At 34.3% G+C, this 25,490-nt stretch overlaps 1 protein-coding gene across 1 annotated transcript; it reads right to left on the reverse strand.

Moving 5' to 3' along the window:
- Positions 1-3,903: 3,903 nt before the first annotated feature.
- On the reverse strand, positions 3,904-25,490 carry LOC138700026 (TELO2-interacting protein 2-like). Its single transcript, XM_069826317.1, has 6 exons — positions 25,419-25,490; positions 24,254-25,159; positions 22,811-22,933; positions 16,986-17,153; positions 6,786-7,004; positions 3,904-5,592 (listed from the first exon to the last, which is right to left on the reverse strand). Exons 2-6 carry the CDS (start codon positions 24,806-24,808, stop codon positions 5,308-5,310), a joined length of 1,350 nt encoding a protein of 449 aa, XP_069682418.1. The 5' UTR covers positions 24,809-25,159; positions 25,419-25,490; the 3' UTR covers positions 3,904-5,307.

Below are 25,490 nucleotides of genomic sequence, written 5' to 3' on the forward strand. Positions count from 1 at the left end.
CGCTGTATCAACTACTAGGTTATTTAGCGTCGATGAGATTGGTGATAGCGAGATGATATTTGGCGAGATGAGACTGAGGATTCGCCATAGATTACCTTGCATTCACATTACGATTGGGGAAAACCTCGGAAAAAAACCCAACCAGGTAATCAGCCCAAGCGGGGATCGAACCCGCGCCCGAATGCAACTTCAGACCGGCAGGCAAGCGCCTTAACCGACTGAGCCACACCGGTGGCTTTGCAAATGTTCAATTTCATTCTCACCATCACTGTCTTGCTCTTCAAAATCGCCAGTGTCGCTTGTTTGCCTCCGAGATTGATTATTATTCTCTTTGCTTCATTGTCTATTACTCCCTCTCGGTCCAAGTAGCTACTCTTTCTCTATTTTCTCAATATGTGCACATACTTTTATCCATTCTTCCTTAACAATATTCCGCATTTTTTCTTCACACAGCTCTATTATATCATGCATTTTAAACTTCGTTGTGTGTTGTATTTGAACTAATAATAATAATAATAATAATAATAATAATAATAATAATAATAATTGGCAATATTGCAGACTCGAATCGACTTCCGATACACACATTATTAACAGGAGAACAGTTCTGATGGGAGCAAGGCAACTAGATGTCTTTTGTTTTGTTGTATTAGTACTCAACGCCCTCAACCATGACAACCGCTCGAATCCCAACTGGCAGAGATAAAATCCGAGATCTGTAAGAGGAACGAATGATACAAGTCTGTGTGATATAATGACGCAACTTACACTAGCCACATAATGCAAGGCCAAGAGTCGGGCCAGGAATGGCCCATTGCTCTCTCTAATAAAAAAAAATATATATAAGGGGAAAACAAAGAATTGTACGCACAGCAAAAATCAATTCAAGGATACTATTGTCATGTTCCTAATGTGGTATGTGAATGTATGTAAATCCACTGAAAACAACAATGCATTAATTCCAAAATATACATCTTTCAAAATATTGTTGTTCATTTCCAAAAACGTGTTACTGCGAAATTTTATCTGTATGATCATGTTGCCAATGTTAAGTATTATGGAAAGAACAATCTCCTAATTTCTAAAATATAGTAATATGTCTCTCAGAATATTATTCTTTATGTTAAATAGTGACTTCTCGCAAAATTATACTGTACCGTTCTCTATCCTGCACATTAAATAAAAAATAATATAACTAATATGATCTGAATTTGTGAGATGACAGCAATTTCTAAAGTCATATTTTAAAAAACCGGGTATGATATAAACAGGCATACAGTGGTCAAGGGATAAAAAATCTTCCAATATGAATTAAATTATATACGTATATATTGATTCTTGGTACAACTGATAGAGAGAGAAATTTTGGTTCGATGGCATCTCAACGGGTTCAGACTGGAAACAAGGTAATTTTTTTATCATCAGCTGTCTCTGAAGTTCAAGTGAAAACACACATAGACATGAAATTACGTGAAATTTGTCAGCACAGCTTCAGATTAATGTACAGATCTTATAATTATTTTATATCTGCCTCTGTACATCACATTTGTGGTGGAGAGGAAAGGAGACAACAAAAAGGTTGTAATGCTTTTTAATATGCTGATGCCCATGAATAAGATAAGCGGCTTGAAATTTAATGGTCCCTGACAGGCAGAGGTAAAATGTAAGATCTGTAGAATATTGAGGCAACGCGTAGTTGGTGTATGTTTTTGTTTTGCTTAATTTCAAGACAATGCTAACTCATTTAAAGTTTGTGTGACTGAAGCCTGTATATATTTTCGTTTGGTTTTACTTTGTTTATAGTTTGATTTTTTTCTATTATTTAATTTGTATTTTTGATGGTGTGGAAGAGAAGGCCTGATGACCTTAACTACACCAGATAAATAAATAAATAAAAATAAAATATATAAAAAAAAAGTTGGACATAAAGCACATGATGAAATGTTGTCTTTTCGGTGCCTGATGTACAACTGTTTTAAATTGAGTTGATCCTGGCACGCATTTGGCTAAGAAGTAGTTCATGTAGGTGATGCTATGTAAATATTCACCTTTATTGATGAGAAAAGCTATATAAAGACAATTCGTTTTTTTGCCTATAGTTTAGTTTCCGAGATTTCTGAAAAATCTAACCAGTTTAATTAAAAATAGAACCAAAAAGATGCTTTCAGCTAATACAACTTCTTCTTCTTCTTCTTCTTCTTCTTCTTCTTCTTCTTCTTCTTCTTCTTCTTCTGCCAATACACAGTTTTGGGTTGTTTCCCATCTGTGAACTACAAATGGAATTGATCCGTCCAACTTTGGTAAAAACATAAAAGTTACATTATTTTGTTTTTGTTATAAAACAGAATGAATTTCTGCACTAAAGAACGTTTTATAGTTAAAAGAAAAAAATTATGGCATTTCATCAACATCCTCTACGATTCCAGAATCGACTATATAATTTTATTATCCAAGGTTTCATTTGTACTTCAGTAAAAAAAAAAAATCTTTCTTTGTTCTCAACTTCTATAATAAATTGTCTAGCCTTTATTAATCAGTAATCTTTTAGTACTTTGATTTTTATTATAATTATAGATAAATTGTCTAGCCTTTATTAATCAGTAATCTTTTAGTACTTTGATTTTTATTATAATTATAAATTTAATATTAATTATAATTGTAATTGTATTCTTAATACTGTAGTTGTAATCTCCTGGGAGAGGGGAAGAGAAGGCGTGATGGCCTAATCTCTACCACATTAAAAAAATATATACTATACTATAGTACTATACATTATTTTCTTTGAAATTATTGAATTTTTAAAAAATGTAAGCTTCGAAAATTGGAATGCAATGTTAATTATCAACATTAGTTTTAAAAGTAATTACTAAGGAAATAGACATTTATTCCAATTATCGAATGTCGAATTAACCTATTTGTACTGCATTATTATTTGAAAAAGTTTTGACTCCTACAGAGATTTCTAATCTATATTTTCTATCAGTATATTAATTGCCATATGACTGACATAATGTAGTATGATAAAAGAAATGGTTATATTTCAACTGTCTACTTTCACTTGTTCCAGAGAAAATGGGAACACATGCAAAGAACTATATTTTCTTAGCTGCAGTGTCCCAACATTAAGGTTCATCTCCTATTATGAAAACATAGCCAACATAGTATGGAATGAAATTTCAGCTACAAAATTTATAAAAGACGAGGAAGATGATCTCTAAGCCAAAGAGTTTTGAAATTAATACTCTCGGAAAAAGTAGATTTTTATGCTGATAAAAATCAAGTAACATGAATGCAATACATAACTGCATCATAAAATGTACATTATATCAATTTCTTCAGAAAACTTAAAAATACATTTCAAATATAAAATATGAAAACGACAATATTTAAATTCCCCTGCAGCCAGTCGACTACATTTTAAAATCGGGTCGAAAGTTCTCAACCCAAGTACTATCAATTTTCTTATCTACAGCTTCTACTCACTTATGCTAGATCCATTTTTGATTCTCTTTGGAATTCGCGTTCATATTGTGGCTCGTTAGCTACAGTACATATCTCAACACATAACAATGCCGTCTTCAACAATGCAAATGACATATTGGACCATCATTATGATTTTTTATTTAAATTAAAGCAAGCAAAGATAGCGCTTTATGGAGAGTATGTATATTGAAGAGCTCGGTTCGATTTCCATGGGACAACCAGGATGAACCTCTTCCCACTAAGATAAGCTTTCTTAGTTATATTAAGATTCCTATTTGAAAACTGCAACGTTTTGTAGCGTCAATGACGATTCTAAGAATAAATGTGTATATTATGGGGTGATAATTAAGCCTCGACTGGACAGGAACATTTAAAAACAATACCGAATGCGCGACGCAATTTAAAAAATACTGAAGACAATGAGGTTTTATGGTTTTAATGCATTACATTGTTTTATGACCATCCTTCCTTATCAATAAATACAAACAATATAAATTGTATAATGCAGTGCTTCTGAAAGTTTGTAATTCTGTGAATTGTAAATTGTATTTAAATAGTATTTCAAATTTGGAAATACTGCATAATGTATAAGTCATGAAAATACAAATCAATAAAAACATGAAACACCACCAATATAATCGTAATATTACAAAATATATATTAATAATTATTATATTTCATTATTATTAATATCATTAATACTATTAAAGATCTAAAAAGAGAGGCTACAGTTTTCCGCCCTAAAACCAAATGATTATACAAAAAATTTGTAACCTTTAAAAGGAACATATTCATCATACCGAATAGAACAATTACGTACTAGATTTTATAGTATGTGTGTTAATTATTAAAATATATTAACATTTACATCGTAAGGATTTTTTTTCCTCCTCTTTTAAAGATCTTTCAAAAGTTCATTATAGCAAATGTGCACTTTAAACTAAATTGAAAATGCAAGTTTTAGACAATGCATGTGCATTATTAACATAGTTTCAATTCTACAGTTACACCCACTTCAATAAATGTGTATAATAATAATAATAATAATAATAATAATAATAATAATAATAATAATAATAATAATAATAATCGTATTTTTGTGAGTATTGTGAAGGACGGGTATTTTCCCTGGACCAAAAAATAAAATACAAATTAAGTAAAAATTAGTGGACCTACTGAAGCTGTTCATTTTCATTCTCTACGTTATCCCAGTGGATAAGAAAACAAAGTGCCACGAAATGGTGTTTTTGTGCTCATCATTTACCCACATTTTTTCCTGTGTTTCTTAAAATAATACTTGGAAAAATGCAATTATGATTCCTATTCTCAAACCAAGTAAAGACCAATTTGATCCTAAACCATATAGACCAATATCTTTAACGTCCTGCATTTCTAAATTACTGGAACACATTGTTCACAGAAGATTAACCTGGAGACTTGAAACTTTCAATCTTTTAAGCCCATATCAGTTTGGCTTTAGATCATCATGTGACACAACTGAAGCTCTAATATATTTTGCTCAAGAAATGTATAAAGGTTTCGCAGAAAAGAAGACCATATTAGCTGTAATGATAGACTTTGAAGCTGCTTTTGATAATACTCCTCACAGGTCCATTTTATTACAATCTATGAAGCTTGGAATCAAAGGCAGAATGCTAAGATTTTTACATCCTTTTCTTAATGAAAAAAATTGTAGAATAGACAAAAGTACAACCAGGACTGGATAGTGAATGAATCTAACTAATTTTACATACAGAAAAAGTTTCATTTCTATTGTGTGCATTCACAGCCTGAAAAAAGTAACGTCAATAAGACCCACAAAAATTATTCAAATACTCTATTAACAACTGTTACAAAAGTTTCACTGAATCTTGCTTTATCCTTGAGTTTTGAGCCAATCGGCTGTGTTTCTTTCGGAGCAATTTTCACTACAAGAGACAGACATTCCTCTATCTTAGAGACAATATGCTCATCCTCTACATCCAGCTTCTTGTTGTCATTGTTTTTCTTGAAGGTTATATCACACAACAGCTTGAGTAACATATGGATCAAATCATGAGAATGGGCTGGCACGAATGGCCAGCAATGCTTCAAGAATACTTGAAGAGCCTGTAAAATAAACAAATTCATATTATTTTCTATACTGTACTAACTGAAAATAAGAAGATAAGACTGATATATATATATATATATATATATATATATATATATATATATAATTTTATAATTTACACAACCCAAATAATAGTATTACGAAAAAAAATAAATAAATAAAAACACACACAACAATGTTATTTTGTTACAATAAAAGGTTGAAAGGCAAAGTGTCTGTGTAAATGCACTGAAGCATACAGGATCCTCAGAGGTAAAGTTCCTGTTTTCAACCTTGACACTAGAAAGTGATGTGTTAGCATCACACTCTGCCTGTTTCTAACTCCGGGAAAACTTGTTACTTTATGGTAGTGGGGTGTGATTTGAAGATCTGTGATTTTGTCGCTGTGATAGGTTTGTCACTGGTTCTGATTGTGACTTTTAGTTCCAAAATCACAGCTCCAAGAAATTGTAGCTGTACATGAATTCTTATGAAACAAATTAATAAGGTTTTATGTTAAACAATAACTTGTTGTTGTTTAGTCAACTGTCCGAAGACAGGTTTGAACCTCATAAGTAACACCAATAAGACATCGCTCATGAGGCAACTAGGCCAGGAGATAATGGAGTAGGATGGCCAGTTCCTTTCCCCCTCCAATGCATATAAAAAATAATAATTAAAGAATTGGCAAAGCAAAGTCAAAAGACAAAGCAATAGCATTTGTGGGGGTGTATCAAATTCTACAATTTCAGCTTCAATTCACCTCTTCAGCTAGAGAAGTGTGATGACAAAAATTCTGTCGATAACTACTCTAGGACAGAGTGGAGAAGGAAAGATCTCTAACGAGAAATTCCAAATTGTAGAATTAAAAAATTGGGGGCAAACTGCAGTCCCCCTCCTTTTCCTTAATTGCTGCCACTGCTGCTTAGTGATTTATGTTCTACTATATTACTTTCTAGGAATTCGGTCATTACTAGGACCATGCTGGGGTACAGCAGGGCGAGTTGTGAAATAACAGGTTCTTCTATGAAGTAAAGGAAACAGGAATAGAATATGGCTCGTAGCTCCATACTTGAACCAATTAGGATTTACAGAACTGATGTCAGAAAATTCGAGGTAGGGCCGCAAGGAGCACAAAGAAGGAAACATAACAAGCTTATGTTCTCTCTTTACTATTTGCAGAAATAACAAATAATAGAAATTCTCTTACCAATAGGGCAAAAAAAGCTTCTTCACGCAGAGATAACCCTGCAACTTCCATGGAGCCAGATAATACTCTTAACAGGCGCTTGCTCCAGCGGCACATTCTAAGTCCTGCAGAGTCCAGCAGAAGTGGCAGTGACGAAATATAAGCCAGTCTTACATTACAGTGGTCCTCCATTTCCATGCACTGCAAGACCTTCTCCAGTACTTCATCATATCTGGACCACTATCGTAAATAAAGTATAGTCCATCAAGACTGTCAGTGTCAATATTTTACATTAACATTTTGTACTAAAAGTTTAAAATTGGTATATGTGACCAGTATCAGGAAATGGTACCTAAAGTAGGATTTTTCATTTTTTTTTTTTTTTTGGTTTCAAAAAGAGGATGAAATACTGAGCATTAAAAAAAAAAAAACATGGTTCTAGGTGCTATAGTTTTAATATATTACATACTGAATGTTGATATTACATTAATGTACTTTTCAAGAAAAATTCAATTAAAGTTTTCACTTGCTTTCTTAGAAACTATAAGAAAGATTTAGGTATTTAAAAAGCACTGTGTAGTTATGAGTTATACATGAACTAAGAAGATAAAAATAATATTAACATTCCTTATTTATGTATTAGTATGTTGCAAGCTGTGTTTGATTGATTATAAAAGTAAATTTTTCTGCAAAATGAGTTGAATGTAAAGTGAACATAAACAAATTAATATGAAATACAACACACACATTAAACATTAAGTTACAGCATGGAACTGATATGAAATACATACAGAAAACATAAAGAATTTAAAACAATAATTATTTTAACATCTAAGAACATCAACACTGTGCAATCACTGCCTTAAAACAAACATTGCTTTATATGCTGGTACGCTTCACTGGAGCATTAGAAGTTGTTGGTATGGGATGTGTCTCTGTACTCTTCTCTTCATTTTCCTCTTCCTGATGAGTCCTGATTTTTCCAATTCTTCCTTTAGAAGGCTGAAGTGCAGTAGCTTCCATTTGATTCTGCAGCATGTGTGATATTTTGTTCAACTTCTTCAAGTCGAGGACGCAACAAATCTTCTGTTCCTTCACGACAGAACAGCCTGTTTCTATGGTAAAAGTACCCTATTACAAATATTTAACCCCTTACCGCATGGGACAGTCTTGCACACACCGGTTTAATATTCAAATAACTTTAGTTCTTTCTTTCTTTCTCAACTGATGTCACATATGGTCAAATCCAATTCTTCACTGTGTGCCGTATCTGTCCCAGTATGCAGTTTGAAATATTATATGCTTATATTATAAATTATATGAATATAAAACCGGTATGTGCCATATCTGTCCCAGAATGCGGTAAGGGGTTAACTTACCTGGCTTACAACTGGAACTTGGTCAAGTGAAACTATGTCTTCTGGCTGGCCATCAGATTTTTCATTCTCCACGTCACTTTCTGTTTAACTTTCACTGTCACATGATGTAAAATAATCAGTATAAAAATTTTGAAATTCGTCACTTAAATGCTCAGTATTTCGTCCTCTTTTTGAAACTACAAAAAAAAAAAAAAAAAAAAAAAAACTCGTTATTTTGTTCTCCTGTAAAATTTCCTTTAACGACTTAGGTCCCTTTCCGCTCAACAGGTCACATATATTTACAAATAAAAACATATCGTCGTCATCATCAACGACCAGAGGTAAATTGTGTAAGAAAAATTCTGCTTGTCTTTGCATCCAGAACTGTGTTTGGTATACCTTTAACTTACTTCTGCCAGATTCCTCCTTTTGGATGATTCCATGTCAGTGATCAAGTAACGAGTTTGCAATGTATTGACAGATGTAGGGTCATTCAAAACTTTCAAAATATTATTCATTTTCTTCTCCATGACATTCAATCAAGAACAATTCCAACAGCTGATTGTAGTATAAAATGAAAGGGACCTAAAAATCGGCAATGTTATAATCCCGTAAACGACTTTGGGTCCCTTTTCTGCTGTCAGCATTCAGTCAGTAAAACTCATTTTGCGCGATATTGTGGAAAATAATAAAACTATGTCTTAGTTTATTATGTAACAACAGGCAGGTCAACAATGGTTCAGAGAGGCAAGAGACAGAAGAAAATGGAAACTACTCGAGAGACATTTGTGCATAGACAGGAAGTTATGAAAGGCAGTGAGAGAATCATTGTTAAAGAAATTCAAGTTCCTAGACTTAAATATCACGTCTAACGTGAACTAGCTCATCACGTTAGGCAAATAGAGCTTTCCCTTACTTAAGGAGGCCTTTGCCCTTCATGGGACACAATAGGCTATCTTTATCTTATCTTTATCAGTGCATATTCTGCAGTCAATTCTCATTTAACAAATTTATGGGTCGAATTATGGCTTTCTTCTGATAAAGGCCAAGTACTTCAAAACATTCAAAAGAAACCTAATGATTTACAAATGTTCTGCAATATTCCCAGACATATACAAACTTTCTTAGCAGGAGCCAGGACAGGCCATATTATCACTCAGAAGTATCTTCACCATTTTAATCTTGTTGACTCTAGTAGTTGTTGCTCGTGCAACAATAACGAAGAAGATTTGGAACATATCCTCTTAAACTGCCCTGTCACAAACATCCATAGAACTAACCTAAAATCTGCATTCCCTGTAACCTTGGACAATTCTCTCCAATACATATTGAATACACTTCATCTTTGGAATGTGGCTGCTGAAATATACAACAAGTATCATGCTTTTTACCAATCATTTGTAAGAAGAGGAAATTCATAGTGAAACATAGTGGAACATGTGTTGTCAGTAAATAGCTGGATACACTACGAAGATAGATAGATAGTTTAGTATGTAAAGAAAGCCCAGGTAGTGCAACATGTCAAAATAGAAATGCAGTTTTTGCACTGCAAACTGGTAATTTTGTTCTCCTGTAAAATTTCCTTTAACGACTTTAGGTCCCTTTCTGCTCAACGGGTCACATATATTTACACATAAAAAGATATTGTCGTCATCATCAACGACCAGGGGTAAATTGTGTAAGAAAAATTTTGCTTGTCTTTCCATCCAGAACTGTGTTTGGTATACCTTTAACTTACTTCTGCCAGATTCCTCCTTTTGGATGATTCCATGTCAGTGATCAAGTACAAATTACGAGGGAGGATCGAAAAGTAATACACAAAAACTTTTTGTTGCAACCTATTTAATAGGTAGGCCTAAGTAAAACGAAATAATGCAGAAAAAAGCTACAGGTTTTATCTATTTTTCAACACAGGAATCAAGTCTCTCGACATATTTTCCCCATCGTGACACCAGATTCAGTACACCTCGTTAATAAAACTCCCGTTTTCTGGGCATATAACTACTGTACCTTTGCACGACTGATTTCACTTCTTCATCCGAATCAAAACGTTGGCCTCCTAGGAATTTTTTCTTGATCCGATGAGGTGAAAATCGGACAGTGTGAGTTCTGGGCTGTAGGATGAGTGACTGCCACCTCAATGCCTCTCACATTGGGCGGAGTTGCAGAGGTCACTAATTGGCTGGAATGTGCTTTGTCAATAACATTTACTTGGTCTTCTTCGAAGAACCTGCACCACCTGGAGATGTTGCTACAGTCCAGATAATCAGCACCATACACCTCCAACATTTCCCTGTGGATTTTACTGGGACTTTTTCGTTTTGCTCAGAAGAAATGGACTACACCTCACTGCTCTTCACAAGTACATGATGCTAGCACACGTTCCATCTTTACTCATAGTTACCGCTCGTTCTGCCAGGATGACACCTAATATAGCCATTGCTGTCTGTAGTGCAACAAACTAACTATCTGCCAAACTTTGAACGTCCTAACCAAAATAGTATACCATAAACAAATTGTTGTGCATTACTTTCCGATACTCCCTAGCATCTTACGATTTTTTACTCCAATTCTCTGTGCCCATTTAGTGCTACATTTAACAGAGAACCTCTTAAGAGACTTTAACTATACTCCATTCGCTCTTAGAACGAAACTAATGTTAAAAAAAAAAAAAAAATTGTATCCATCCACCAAAAACCAGACCTGTTCACACCCCACAAAAATAAGTAATGATATACTGTTCAGTACATTATTATAATTCTACTTCTCTGTAAGTAGAATGGCTTGTGGTTAATATTAATGTTTAAATTAGGACCAAATAGTTAATTAATAAATTAATAGTGGACAGACTTCAGTTTTTAATTATGACTGATGACAAGTGGTTTAATTCTCACAAACACATCAATTTGAGAGAATGTGGAGTGATGAGACCTGCATATCACACAAGAAGTGACTCTGCAGTCCATTAAAATAGCTATGTGTAAGCACGTGATGAATAATTGGACCCTTATTTTTTAATAACCACATCAATAAAATTCAGAACTCTATGTAAGAACAACATTGCATTCATTTTTAATGAACTAACAGAAGAAAGAGAGTATAGGTATTTTGGGCAATATAGTGCCACAGAGCATATTGCTAGAGATTCTATGAACATTATATGTACAGTCTTAGAAAAAAGTTTTGTCGCACAGGTACTTTATAGGTCCCAGAAAGGAGGCAATGTGCATGATCAGAGGACGTGCAACCTGGGTCACAAAAGAAGGACTAGTTGAGGCAATAAAATTATTTTCGTTGTCTGTCTGATCATGCGCACTGTATCCTTTCTGGAACTTATAAAGTATCTGTGCTACAAAACTTTTTTCTAAGACTGTACATCCAGTTTTCAGTGGGCATATAATTAATTGAGACAGGGAGATCAAAAACCCACTAATTCCAATTTTTTATAAAATTGAGTTATGGGCTGGATGGTGCTTTTTAGTTTGTCCTGTATGCGTGGAAGGCAAGAATACACTAATTTCGACATTCATCTGCATTCTGGGGGCTGTTTTAAAACTCGTGGAAGTCAGAACTCCACTTACTCCATGGAATAAGGGAGTTTTTGCATTCCAAGCTTAATTTCCCGGTAGGTGGCAACACTATCACTCAACCCGCTGAGTACAGTGATACGATATGGTATTCAGAATGTCACAAAAATCTATGAAATCCATGTAAGTAAGACTATTAAAGGCACAATATCGAGTCGACTTAACTTCCAGAAACACAATACAGATGCATCATTCCCCAGTCAACTAAAGCACAATTCAGTATTGCCACTGAAAGAAGAAAGCAAGAGGACTTGCAAAATTTAATACAGTTTATTTCTGAGGAAAGTAGGATGAATTACCAAACTGTTTGTGGACAGTAATAATCTAGAATCTAGATGCACAGAAATAACATGAGAGTGAGAGAAAAAAACAGAATCTGTAACATAAATCAGACTGTGTTAACATTTTAATATTGTTGTGGTTTCATTTGTGTATTTTGATGTGCTTTATGGTCATTCGTGATTTTCTGTCTCATATATTTGAAATTAAAAAAAATGTAGCAATGTTAATCTTAATAATAAACTTCCATTTGTCGTATATTCCAATGTTTCATAAGGGAATTATGATATACTTATCTTCCAATGTTTCATAAGGGAATTATGATATATTTATCTTTCAATGTTTCATAAGGGAATTATGATATACTTATCTTTTTTCTTCACATGGTTCATATTTATTCACTTTTCTTAATTCATGCACTGTGGAAGTCAGAAAACCACTAACTCCAGCAGTGTATATTTCAAATTGTAGCATAAGATAATATAAAAATTTAGGTTTTGAAGTATTTAATTGATAAAGAATGTAATTTTACACAATATTAATAGATAAATGTATAATATTTAAGGTTAGTAAGAGAGATGATAAGTTTTTTCTCTCTCCTGTAAAATTTGGTTTATTGGAATTAGGGAGGTTTTGATTTCCCTGTCTCATAACGATTATGGCCTGCTAGATCTGCTGATCTGAGTGACTGTGATTTTTATCTTTAGGGAAACCTAAAAGGTAAAATTTTCCGACATAATGCCCATACTATAGAAAAACTGAAGTAAGATGTGAAACTGAATCAACGATTGAAGCTGAACTGCAAAAAAGTGAAAATAATTTAAGTGATGAAAGCAATTTTTTAACAGTACCATATGGCAAATGGTGAGTGCATAATACATATTTTATTTTTATACAAATTTGTTTTATTATTTAGTTCAGTAGTGCGGTTGTACAGACTCAAAAACAAAATTTTAACCACCTCAATTTTCCAAGTTCCAGTTATAACATACTGTACATGCTTAGTGTTTATTGCACATACACAGTATGTTATGCTGGAACTTGGAAAATTCTAGTGGCTCAAATTTTGTTTCTGGGTTTGTACATAGGAATTCTAACATTCAGTAGTAGCAACAAAACACGTAATGCAGTCTCCAATGCAATGATCATGTAGTGAAGAACTGGTTCAAAGAAATAAGTTATAGTCTCTGCTTCTCTAACATGCATGTGTATCACATTATTCTCTTTCTGTCAAATATAATGTCTGATGTAAGGTTTTGAAAATAAATGAGCAGATTTAGTAAATATAGCATTATTGCCTTTATTGCAACTGACTGCCCAGTGGGTTGTTCTCGACCCATCTGTATTTAGATGCCCATGCACTGAAAAACTCTGTAGTTAAAGCCTATACCTTCTAACACTTGAAACTTGCAGACTTTCGTAGACTTAAGAAACCCGACAAAGTGAGACAAAATTAAAGTGCATACAGAATGTAGTTATGACAAACAATACTTAGTAAAGAGCTATGAGTTTACAACAGTTTATGAGATTACTGGTTTATACATATGGATACCATAATAACATCCAAAACAAAGGATTGTCAAGTTGGGAGTATTTATAACTAAAGCATAATTTATTTAACAGTTGCTTTATTTATTTAACCTGGTGGAGTTAAAGTCAATAGGTCTTCTCTACCTTACTTACTTACTTACTTACAAATGGCTTTTAAGGAACCCGAAGGTTCATTGCCGCCCTCACATAAGCCCGCCATCGGTCCCTATCCTGTGCAAGATTAAGCCAGTCTCTATCATCATACCCCACCTCCCTCAAATCCATTTTAATATTATCCTCCCATCTACGTCTCGGCCTCCCTAAAGGTCTTTTTCCCTCCGGTCTCCCAACTAACACTCTATATGCATTTCTGGATTCGCCCATACGTGCTACATGCCCTGCCCATCTCAAACGTCTGGATTTCAAGTTCCTAATTATGTCAGGTGAAGAATACAATGCGTGCAGTTCTGTGTTGTGTAACTTTCTCCATTCTCCTGTAACTTCATCCCGCTTAGCCCCAAATATTTTCCTAAGCACCTTATTCTCAAACACCCTTAACCTATGTTCCTCTCTCAAAGTGAGAGTCCAAGTTTCACAGCCATATAGAAGAACCGGTAATATAACTGTTTTATAAATTCTAACTTTCAGATTTTTGGACAGCAGACTGGATGATAAGAGCTTCTCAACCGAATAATAACACGCATTTCCCATATTTATTCTGCGTTTAATTTCCTCCCGAGTGTCATTTATATTTGTTACTGTTGCTCCAAGATATTTGAATTTTTCCACCTCTTCGAAGGATAAATCTCCAATATTTATATTTCCATTTCGTACAATATTCCCGTCACGAGACATAATCATATACTTTGTCTTTTCGGGATTTACTTCCAAACCGATCGCTTTACTTGCTTCCAGTAAAATTTCCGTGTTTTCCCTAACCGTTTGTGTATTTTCTCCTAACATATTCACGTCATCTGCATAGACAAGAAGCTGATGTAGCCCGTTCAATTCCAAACCCTGCCTGTTATCCTGAACTTTCCTAATGGCATATTCTAAAGCGAAGTTAAAAAGTAAAGGTGATAGTGCATCTCCCTGCTTTAGCCCGCAGTGAATTGGAAAAGGATCAGATAGAAACTGACCTATACGGACTCTGCTATATGTTTCACTGAGACACATTTTAATTAATCGAACTAGTTTCTTGGGAATACCAAATTCAATAAGAATATCATATAATACTTCCCTCTTAACCGAGTCATATGCCTTTTTGAAATCTATGAATAACTGATGTACTGTACCCTTATACTCCCATTTTTTCTCCATTATCTGCCGAATACAAAAAATCTGATCAATAGTCGATCTATTACGCCGAAAACCGCACTGATGATCCCCAATAATTTCATCTACGTACGGAGTTAATCTCCTCAAAAGAATATTGGACAAAATTTTGTACGACGTCAACAAAAGTGATATTCCTCGAAAGTTACCACAGTTGGTTTTGTCCCCCTTTTTAAAAATAGGTACAATTATGGACTCCTTCCATTGTTCTGGTACAATTTCCTTTTCCCAAATAGCAAATACAAGTTTATAAATTTCGCTATATAATGCACTTCCACCCTCTTGTATTAATTCTGCTGGAATTTGATCGATACCTGGAGACTTGTACTTTTTCAGATTTTCTATCGCAATTTCGACTTCTGAAAGCGTGGGTTCGGGTATAAATGGCTCAGCAGTTTGTATTTCAATATCGTCCCGATCATTTCTATTTGGCCTATGTACATTTAGTAGTTGCGCAAAATAGTTTTTCCATCTGTTTAGGATTGATGGAGAGTCTGCAAGCAAGTCACCATTCTCATCCTTGATCACGTTTACCCTTGACTGATATCCGTTCTTAAATTCCTTTATACCCTTATATAAATCTCGAATGTTTTTATTCTTACTATTTGTTTCTACCTCATTCAGTTTTTCCTTCAAGTAACCTCTCTTTTTATTCCTAAGTGTACGACTTGCTTCCCGTCTTTCATTGAAATAATTATCTCTCTTCTCCTCAACTGGATCCTGTAAGAATTTCAATTTTGCCTGTTTCCTTCTTTCTACTACCATGCAACAATCTTCATCAAACCACGGTTTCTTTTTCTTAGTTTCATAATAACCTATGCTCTGCTCAGCTGCAATTTTGATACTATCTCTGATATTTTCCCACACGCTATTAACATCTAATTCTTTCTCAACTTCGTCGGAACTTTCTAAAGTGGCAAACCTATTCGAAATTTCGACCTGATAATTTTGCTTAGCTTCCTCGTCCTTTAGTTTCAAAATATTGAATTTAGTAATATTAACTTGTTGCTCTACTCGCTTGGCTACTGATAATCTTTCTCTTAATTCTCCAATCACCAAATAATGGTCAGAATTACAGTCTGCACCCCTGAAAGTTCGAATATCTACTATACTAGTATGTCTCCGTTTATCTATCAAGATGTGATCTATTTGGTTGTGTGTCAATCCATCTGGAGAAGTCCAAGTATATTTATGTATATCCTTATGGGGGAATGTTGTACTTTTGACAATTAAATTTTTCGATGTGGCAAAGTTGACTAATCTAACTCCATTGTCACTACTAATTGCGTGTAGGCTCTCTTTTCCAATAGTTGGTCTAAAAATATCCTCCCGTCCTACTTTAGCGTTGAAATCCCCCAATAAAATTTTCATGTGATACCTAGGGAACTGATCAAAAGTATGTTCCAATTCCTCATAGAAGCTATCCTTTATATAGTCGTCTTTCTCTTCTGTAGGGGCGTGAGCATTTATAACTATGATGTCGCACCATCTACCCTTAAGTACTAAATATGATAACCTGTCACTGATAAATTCGACCTTTTTTACTGCTGATTTTATTCTTTTATGTACAAAGAATCCTGTTCCTAATTGGTGATTATTGTTTCCTTCCCCATAATACAACAAGTAATCTCCTATTTGTGATATGCCATTCCCATCTAACCTAACCTCTTGTACTCCCACAAAGTCTATTCTATATCTAGCTAGTTCTTTTGCTACTAATGTTACCCCTCCTGTTCTATAAAGACTAGTTACGTTCCAAGTGCCAAATCTCAAAACCTTATTCCTTTGCTGTGGTCGTGCCAGAGAATCAGTCCTATTCCGAGGCTTACTGTAGGAATTCGTAACAAGCTGTTTTTTACGGTGATGGGTTGTTAGCCCTTCGCCCAACCCCCAAGCTGGAGGACCACCCCTTATCGGCTGTCCACGACTGCTTATTCAATATATTCGCAGCTACCCTCCATATCTGGAGGCCGTCTCCTCTATCCGCAACCTGAGGACGCGCCATGCCGTGGTGATAGGGACCCACCATACATGGAGGTCTTCTCTACCAAAAAAAAAAAAAAAAAAAACAAAAGTGTGCTGTCCATTATTCAGAAATTGCAGCTATTATCAATTCTTTGAATACTACCCACCTCAAAGCTTGCTTCTTCCTTTATGTAACCTCCTTCGATTTTGCAAAGTACAATGACAAGACATGAAATAAGAGGTTGAATCAAGGCTTCCTTTTTTTGGTACAGTAATGGCTCCAGTGCTTTGTAGATGACCTCTCCATGTCCATGCCAGCCCAGTTCCGTTCGTGTCTGTCACAGTACCAAACAAATCATTCAATATAACGTCCATTTGATTTGATGTTATTAGTCTAATCAGGACGAATAGAAGAAATAGTTCACGCACTTCTTTGATTTCCCATTGTCGGTGGTGGACCTGACAACTAATGGCATTTCGATCGCTAGGATCTATCGGTTGTCTGAAGTCAGACACCTCGAAAATATATTTCTTGCGCGTTTAATGATGAAAACTGCTTGAATTGTTGAGGGTTATGTAGATGTTTTCAATTTGTTGTGCTTTGAATTAACCAATGACAAAAGAATATTGTGTGGTGGTTTACAAAATAATTACAAAAAAATGCCGTACTGTTTTCCTCCGAGTTGTAGATTGGAATACAGTAGAAATAGTGTAACAAGACATTTCTTTTCATCTTCCAAAGAAAAAGAGGAGTTTGGGAAATGGGCCAGAGCGATTTCGCGGAAAAATAGGCAGCTTTTGGTAAATAACAGTATTTGTGATGTGCATTTTTCCGAATACATTATTATAAAATCAGACTATTTTATTATAAAATGTCATAAGACAGAAATACCGCAAGTGCGTTGAAAATTACAACCAGGAACTGTACCTTGCATTTTCCCAAATTTACCGAAATTATGAAATATATGAAAATAAATGTTACGGAGTGGTAATATTCGATTAGGTCAAACTCAGAGAAGAAATTCAATTTAATAATTATTCCCTTAAAGTTGACGAATTTGTTAATTATGGAGATCTCACGACTGATGTCCAAAAGAAACAATTAGCAAATCGTGCATTAGTATTTATGTTTACGCCATTTATGCAAGATTAGATTCAACCAATTGCTAGCAGAAACGCTACTCCAGGTGATACTCTCGCTAAAATTCTTATACAAGTTACACTAAAATTAGAAGCAGGCAACTAATCATGGTGAGTAATTTAATTCATTTATAGGCACGTAAAAAGTCATTCAACTATTTATTTACTAACATTTTGTAGGTTTCTTCTGTCCCTGAATTCGCAAATTGTTACGTAAAGATTATTTAAATACTGAACTTATAATTGCTTTCACAACGTTTCAGATCCCATTGTATTTTCTGTTACGAACGTTCATAATAGTATTACCTGATAGAAGACTATTAATTATGAATAAGGGACTATAAAGGTATTTCTTAAGTTATGAATAGCTGGGTCAAATGGAAGAAATTTGCTTTTAAAAGGACTGCATTCAGAGTAACAAGTACTGCAAACTCCTTCCGAGTCATGCTCATAGCGGTAGCAGCGCCACATTGCGCCGGATCTGTGTGAAATCACAGAGTGCGTACACTATTTCTTCTATTCGTCCGTAACTGGAAATGTGTCAGTGTCAGTGCAGTGAGTGAGATGGGAGTGAAGTGAAAGAGTATCAATACCAATGTGAAACTTATCTAGGGCCTATAGATATGTAGATTGTAATGAAAAATTAGGTTCACTTATTAATTAAATAATTAGGTTATTTTAACTATTATTATTAATTGTAATTATTGTGTATTGTAATTATATACTGTGTAATAATTGTTTATTGTGTATTAACTGTTATTGTGTATTAATTGTTTTATTGTATATTAATTGTAATTACTGTGTGTAATTATTAGTGCAGCCCAAAAGCATAAAAAGCATAACAGCACTTCAGATATATGGTTGCTACCCCAAACATGATTTTGGTTATCAAACTGCCTTGATGAAACAAATGTTAGAAGCATAATAAGGCATAATTTTAAAAAATAAAGCATAAAAGCATAATATTTAAAACAGAGCATAATTCTTGGAAAATGAACTGCCTGCTTCAATGCACTATTCATAACAAATGTGACCAACAATATTAAAAATACTCACATTAACAATGAGAAGCTAGTTTTTCACCAATGGAAATTTCAAACTTAAGAATTTAAATTACACTTTAAATTCTTAAATACTACAGTTATATTTGTAGTTCTGTGAGGAACAGGAGAACTTAAAATAACATTACAGAGTACAAGTTTAACGGTTTTATGGCCAGTTCACACTCGGAATCAGAAGGGTTCACATCTGTTTGATACCAGCATGCCGAAAAGCATCTTAACTGCGTTACAAAGGGTTCGCGAGTTTCCTACAGACAATTTTGTGTCTGAAAACGGGAAACTTTTGTGTACCTTATGTTCAGAGTGTATTAATTTCGAAAAAAAATCCATTGTGCAGAAACATGACGTGGAAAGTTTTAAGTATAGATCTCGGAAACAGAGTGACAGACAGGGTTCAACTTCAGGTGGTACATGCCAGTACGATACCTCAAGCATGATAGCGTATGGAAAAATCCAAGGATAATATAAAAGATCTTGTGGGAGCATTCACTTCTGCTGGTATTCCACTGCATGTCTTTCATAACCAACGATTTCGTCAGTGGATAGCAACAGCTACATGTATGCAACTGGCTCCCAGTGAAACCACTTTAAGAAGGTATCTTGCAAAGTGTGCTGAAGACGACTTTCAGGAAACTAAGTCAAAATGTGAGGGAAATTCTGTCTATCTAGTGGTTGATGAAACATCAGATATAAAGAATCATAAGGTGGTGAATGTTCTTGTTGCTCCACTGGGTGTTGTGAATGAAAAATCTCGTTTTGTGAAAACCAAAATTGTTGAACACTGCAATGTCGATGTTATAGTAAATTTAATACTTGATACACTAGATCTTCTTCGTGTTCACAGAAGCAATTTTAATATCAGACAGTGCACCATATATGCTTTCTGCTGGCAGGAGTTGCACCTCATCTTTTACATTCTACATGTTGGGCTCACGTATTGCATCGTTGTGCTGAACAGATTAGATTTTCACCAAAAATTGCTGATGGATTCATTGCACCTGTTAAGGCTGCTTTAGCGAAAACTCCAGCCAGAAGGGAGAGATTGCTGGACTGCCTGAAAGAAGCAGGAACATTTGTTCTACCTCCAGTTCCTGTAATAACTCGCTGGGGGACATGGCTGAAGGCAGGAAAATATCACTGCACCAATTTCAATGCAGTCAAACATTGGATTGATTTGGAAGATGGTGAAGGCAGTGCTTCTGTAACGAACTTGAAGCAACTGGTTGAAAATAAAGAACTTGTACTTCAACTCAGAGCTATATCTAAAATTTCTTATGGATTCTGCAGTCAAATACAGGTTTTGGAATCAGATAATTAAGACGCAACAACGGTCTGGCTTCTTCTATATCAGTTCTTCACATGGTTCAAAATTCAGGTGCAATGTGTAAAAAATTGGCAGGATATATGAATGAACGTCATCCTGCTCTAAATTTCTAAAAGGAAGTTCAGAATTTAGATCCAACATTAGCTGTTCCTGAGAAGATTTCTTCGGTTTTTACTTAAGGTGAATTGAAACGTTTCTCTGCGATTGATGTTCCAGTGGAAGAAATATCAACATATACAGTAATGGTACATGGAGATAATTTGTCTTCAACTTCTGCCTTATCCTTCTGGCAGAAACATTCCACCAAGATGCCTATCCTAAGTAAGCTGGCAATGAAGGCAATTACGGTTCCTGCTTCAGATGAGAGAAGCTTTTCTACTCTGAAGTGGATTTTGAACTCTAAATGGTCATGTCTGACAGAAGAAAATCTACAGTCTCACAACTTGCAATTAATCAAAATCAACTTCAAGAGGGTGTTGTTCAACTGGAGAGAGTGAGTGATAGTGACAAGGATGACTAGATTTTCATTCATTTCATGACTAGATTGCTTACAATGAATTCCTTTATAAACTTAATACCTATCCTGCAAACTAACATTCCTGACAAAAAAAATTCAGTTTGATGATATACATAAACAATATTTGACTTAAGTTTATTCGTATAAAAGACATTATTACATATTATTTATGTTAAAAGAAATTTAAAATAAAGCATAATTTTAAAAAACATAAAGCATACTTAATTATCAAAAAATAAAGTATAATATGGGTTGAAGTTACCACTGCTACCGGGTGTCTGCCCACCTGCAGTGCAAATAAATACATACAATACAGAATGGCGCAAAAGTCAGTTTCTCCTTATGTAAGTTAGTAATTAATAAGGAGACAAGACATGCTTAGATTTAGGTTTAATTCGGTAATAATAGTTAGCAGCACTACATAAACACATTCATTTGTCCATCATCAGCTGTGAGTCAGCTATTGTTATTACTGAGTGGAATCTGTGTTCTGTTCTATGTTGTCTAAGGCTCTTTGCAATGGCACATAAGTTTACTAATAAACAACGCATTTACATGCTACAATTATGGTGAAAGTATGACAAAATTAAACTCACACAAATTAGGTCTTTATTTTAAATCCACGTGGAGGATTGGACAGATTGTGTTCAACACCTAATAAAATTAAGGAAGATGATTTACTTTGGAACCTGGATGGTCTGGCAGACACCATAGTAGAGAAGACTGCTATTACGAACAGCAGCTCCAATGACGAGGAAGTGGACATATATATTAATATCTTGATTACACAACTTTTAACTCTATATCACTTCAGAAAACGTATTATTTGTCTTTCTTGTGTTAAATTTTTTCCGAAAAGAAATATATATTAAAGCTATATGTATTCGTAATTTTCTCTGTATGCATTAATATAGTAAAGTTGGCGAGATCGCCACAGCATAGGCCTACTGCTCACAGATCAGTGAGGGAAGTGAGATGGTATGCACCAGTATGGAATACCACCACTGGTTTCTATGGCCAGAAAACATACCGTTAGTGAAAAACGACATACCATCACTGAAAAAAATGTAATCCATAAAAAATTGTTTATATATTTCTTCACAGCAAAGAGTACTATCTGTTCGCTTCGTAAATATAAACCACAGCCTTCTGGAACTGTATTCAACGTGTATTTAGACACGTTTATTTGATAAGTCAACCCCTGGAATGCTTACAACAGCAGTATTTCAAGTATAGAAGGCTGTGGTCTGTAGCTTGTGGTGGTATAATTGTTGCCAATTTAGTGACTGTGTCATTTTTGTTGTTGTTGTACATTTTATTAATAATTAGTAAGGAACTTTGAAGCTTTAACATTATTTTAAATGATAAGTCTCAATGGACACTGCAAAACAATCTAGTAAATAACTGAAGTAACTTGAAATTATTTTATTAAGAAATTTAATGTGTTGCATAAACTTCAAAGATTCGCATTACTGACTGCACGAAACAATTTAGTGTAGGTCTATACATAATGTATGAGTATGTTGTAAGGGAGAGGGTATGCCTTTTTTAAATCGGGGTATGCTAGGGGAAAATCTTGGGGTAGCAAACCGCCTCTGGTTTTTTCCACTTCCCTCACTGTCACAGATTACACAGTACTCATATCTAAATGTTGCATAAACGTATTTTAGAGTTTTTTTAACTCAACTACGTGCATATTTCTTTCTGCTAATCCTATGCTGTTATCATAGAAGTTTTCTGCACCCCTTTGTTTACATCAGGAACAAGGTTGGCTGGGACTTACAATAGTATGAAATATAGAAGAAAAGCGATACCTTTAAAAATTCTGAGGTGTAATTGATGACATCATTCCCTATTTTCCACTTTTCCCCTGAGCAAACTAGGTAATTATCTGTATGGAAATTCTGTAGGCCTACTTAAATAAATATAATAAGTTACACACATACTTACAATATTGTCTGTTATGTGGGCTAGACATTTAATGCCACTTATTCTATTCTCTAAAACATAGTCATCGAGAATGATGAGAGCTGTAGGCAGGACACTGTTCAGATGTGGACTCAGGTGGGGGCTCTGGAAAAATGGCAACAGAATAGGTAATAAAATCAATATCTGAAACAAGTATATACATATCATATACACATAAAGAGTACAACTAATTGTCAAAGAAAAGTCAAAATATTACGCTAGAAATTAGCTCTACTTTAGCTATTGTTAACATGCACAAAGAAAGCAATTCAAAACATTAAGAAGACTACTTCTGTAACATTCAGTAATTGTAATGACTCATTCATAATGTTACTTCATACACAAAAAATTTGTCATTTGCTGGTAGTTAACTTGTAGTTACATGAAATAGTATCTAATGTGTACAGGCAATACAGTATACTGAATTGGTGCATAAATTCGTAGGATTTTTCTGTACTTCCGTTCATTTAATAGTGCTATAGTGACACAACTAAGTACCGTAGCAACGAAAAACGCTAGAATATATTCATCAACCCAAAAAATTGCTTATTCTTGGAAACACTGAATTTATTCCACTTATAGCATGACTACCAGATGAAAATAGGAATTTTCTCCCTTCTTCATAATTTCTGGAATGCTCTGATCATAAGAGTGATTCAGACAATGTACGTGCCTTAAACTATAAATGTTACAAATCGATGACATCATCCAGGATCAGTAACAGGTTAGGTTTGATTTGTCCAGCTTTTTGTCTTGCATGTAAGTTTTGTGGTAGACATACCAAAAAACAAATCAAACCTAATTTGTCACTGATCCTGTATGACGTTCGCCATATTAAACAACGTTTCCTACCGAATTTCCGTTACATTTTACGGGGTCTTAAGTTATAGTACAAAACTGTGATGTTATAAATTTTCAGGAGATTAAATAAACATAGGCCTATCAGTAAAATTAATTTTAAATTTAAAAACTGAACACCATTTCTAACTCTGATGTCACTTGCATGAACTTTAATTCCAATGTTGAAAACAAAATGGTAATTTTTGTCACGTGGCCGGTGGATACTCTACCTTGAACCTAATATGCTTTTAGAAAACATAGGCTATTTCAGAGGAAATGAAAGTTTATAAAAAAATTAAGCTTTGTGGTAGAGAATATAACATACAGAAATTGTATTTGGTTTTACAAAATCCAAATTATGCTATTTATATAGGCCTACTCATGCAGAAGAAGTTTATCTCCTAAGATCGCTTGTATTACCTTAATTATACAATTTGGTTACCTACAATTTTTTGTACACTGTTAAGAAAAAATGAAATAAGAGCTATCTTACAAGGTAACGATTTCCAAGTACCGGTACATTTACATCACTTACAACTAAGTTACATGCGTAAAAATAGTGTACGATAAAAGTTTTGTGATCACCTTCATTTGGAATAACATCCACTGGTAACAAGACACTGCTGCTGGATAGGTCTTCCAAGTACCTTTCAATAATTTCGGACGTAAAGTAAAAATGGCAGCTGAAAATAGTTCCACAAATCCAGATTTGGATTCAGTACCTGTCAATAATTCTAGGACAGATTTCAAGTAGTACAACTTACAAAGATAGCTTAAAAGTTCTCGAGAATATTTAATAGTATCTGACGTAGTCCATATATTCTCGTTAGAATGTTCTCCGCAGAGCAGAAGGAGAAGAACAGCATGATGTTTACCAATTGATTTGCTGGTACTGTGTATCTCGGAAGGATCAGTTTTTTCACTTATTTGCTTGAAAATTAGTGTCAAATTTTTTAATTTACTACTAATATTCACCAAATAATCATGAAAGTCTGTTATTTCACAAGGTCTTTCATTGCCAATTGTCATTTGTGGTGCAAATGCATCAGATATTAAGTGTTCAACATTTTGCCACACATCAGGAACATGATCACGTCCCTTGAGTAACTCCAGTATTTCTAGCACCATGCTATCATCCATAATTACTATAAGCTTCTACAGTGCAATTTCAAAGCTTCTCCACATTAATAAAACCGATTTCGAAAAAGCATCACAATGATAATCTATTTAATCTATTTTCGTACCATAACCACAAACTTCACTTTCAAGTTCTCATACATCTTATGTTAACTATTCGTCATAATTCTCGTGTTCGTGATGACTCGGAGAGGAATGCACTCGAAGAAATACCATGTTACTTCACTCTGTTTGACAGTAATAGTGATTTATTCGCGAATTATAACCTATGAAAATAAAACATTATTTTGTATTTCCTGCAATTGATTGCTTGGTTTGTCTAGCAGCATAGCCAACTCGATTCTTGAGAACACACTATAAAACAGAGCAGAAGTGTTACTAAATTGATATATTAGCATTGTAAAATTAAAGTATTTTTCCCCCTGTAAGATTTAAAAGACTAAATCCCTGTATCAATAACAAAAATTCGATAAATTTTACACATTAAACTACACAGAAATACACCAGATCTAAATGAAATGGTACGTTAAACCAAAGGTCCCGGGTTCGATACCCAGCTCCGGAACAATTTTTCCCTCGAAATTATTCAAATCAACTTTACAGGGAGTTATACCTGAAATCTTGATTTGCACACCAGATCTAGTATGAAAACCGCTAAATTGGCTACATTGTCAAGACACCACTG

The sequence above is a fragment of the Periplaneta americana genome, chromosome 5, assembly GCF_040183065.1.
Source record: "Periplaneta americana isolate PAMFEO1 chromosome 5, P.americana_PAMFEO1_priV1, whole genome shotgun sequence".
In the NCBI taxonomy this organism is placed as follows: Eukaryota; Metazoa; Arthropoda; class Insecta; order Blattodea; family Blattidae; genus Periplaneta; species Periplaneta americana.

What these genes read in the sequence shown, in the direction of transcription:
- LOC138700026 (XM_069826317.1), bottom strand. Translation starts at nt 24,808, where the DNA reads ATGGATGATAGCATGGTGCTAGAAATACTGGAGTTACTCAAGGGACGT. An exon ending in GGATGTTATTCCAAATGAAG is followed by an intron (nt 22,934 to 24,253) that starts GTGATCACAAAA and finishes CCATTTTTCCAG; the next exon opens with AGCCCCCACCTGAGTCCACA. An exon ending in CCCACATAACAGACAATATT is followed by an intron (nt 17,154 to 22,810) that starts GTAAGTATGTGT and finishes GTACTGTGACAG; the next exon opens with ACACGAACGGAACTGGGCTG.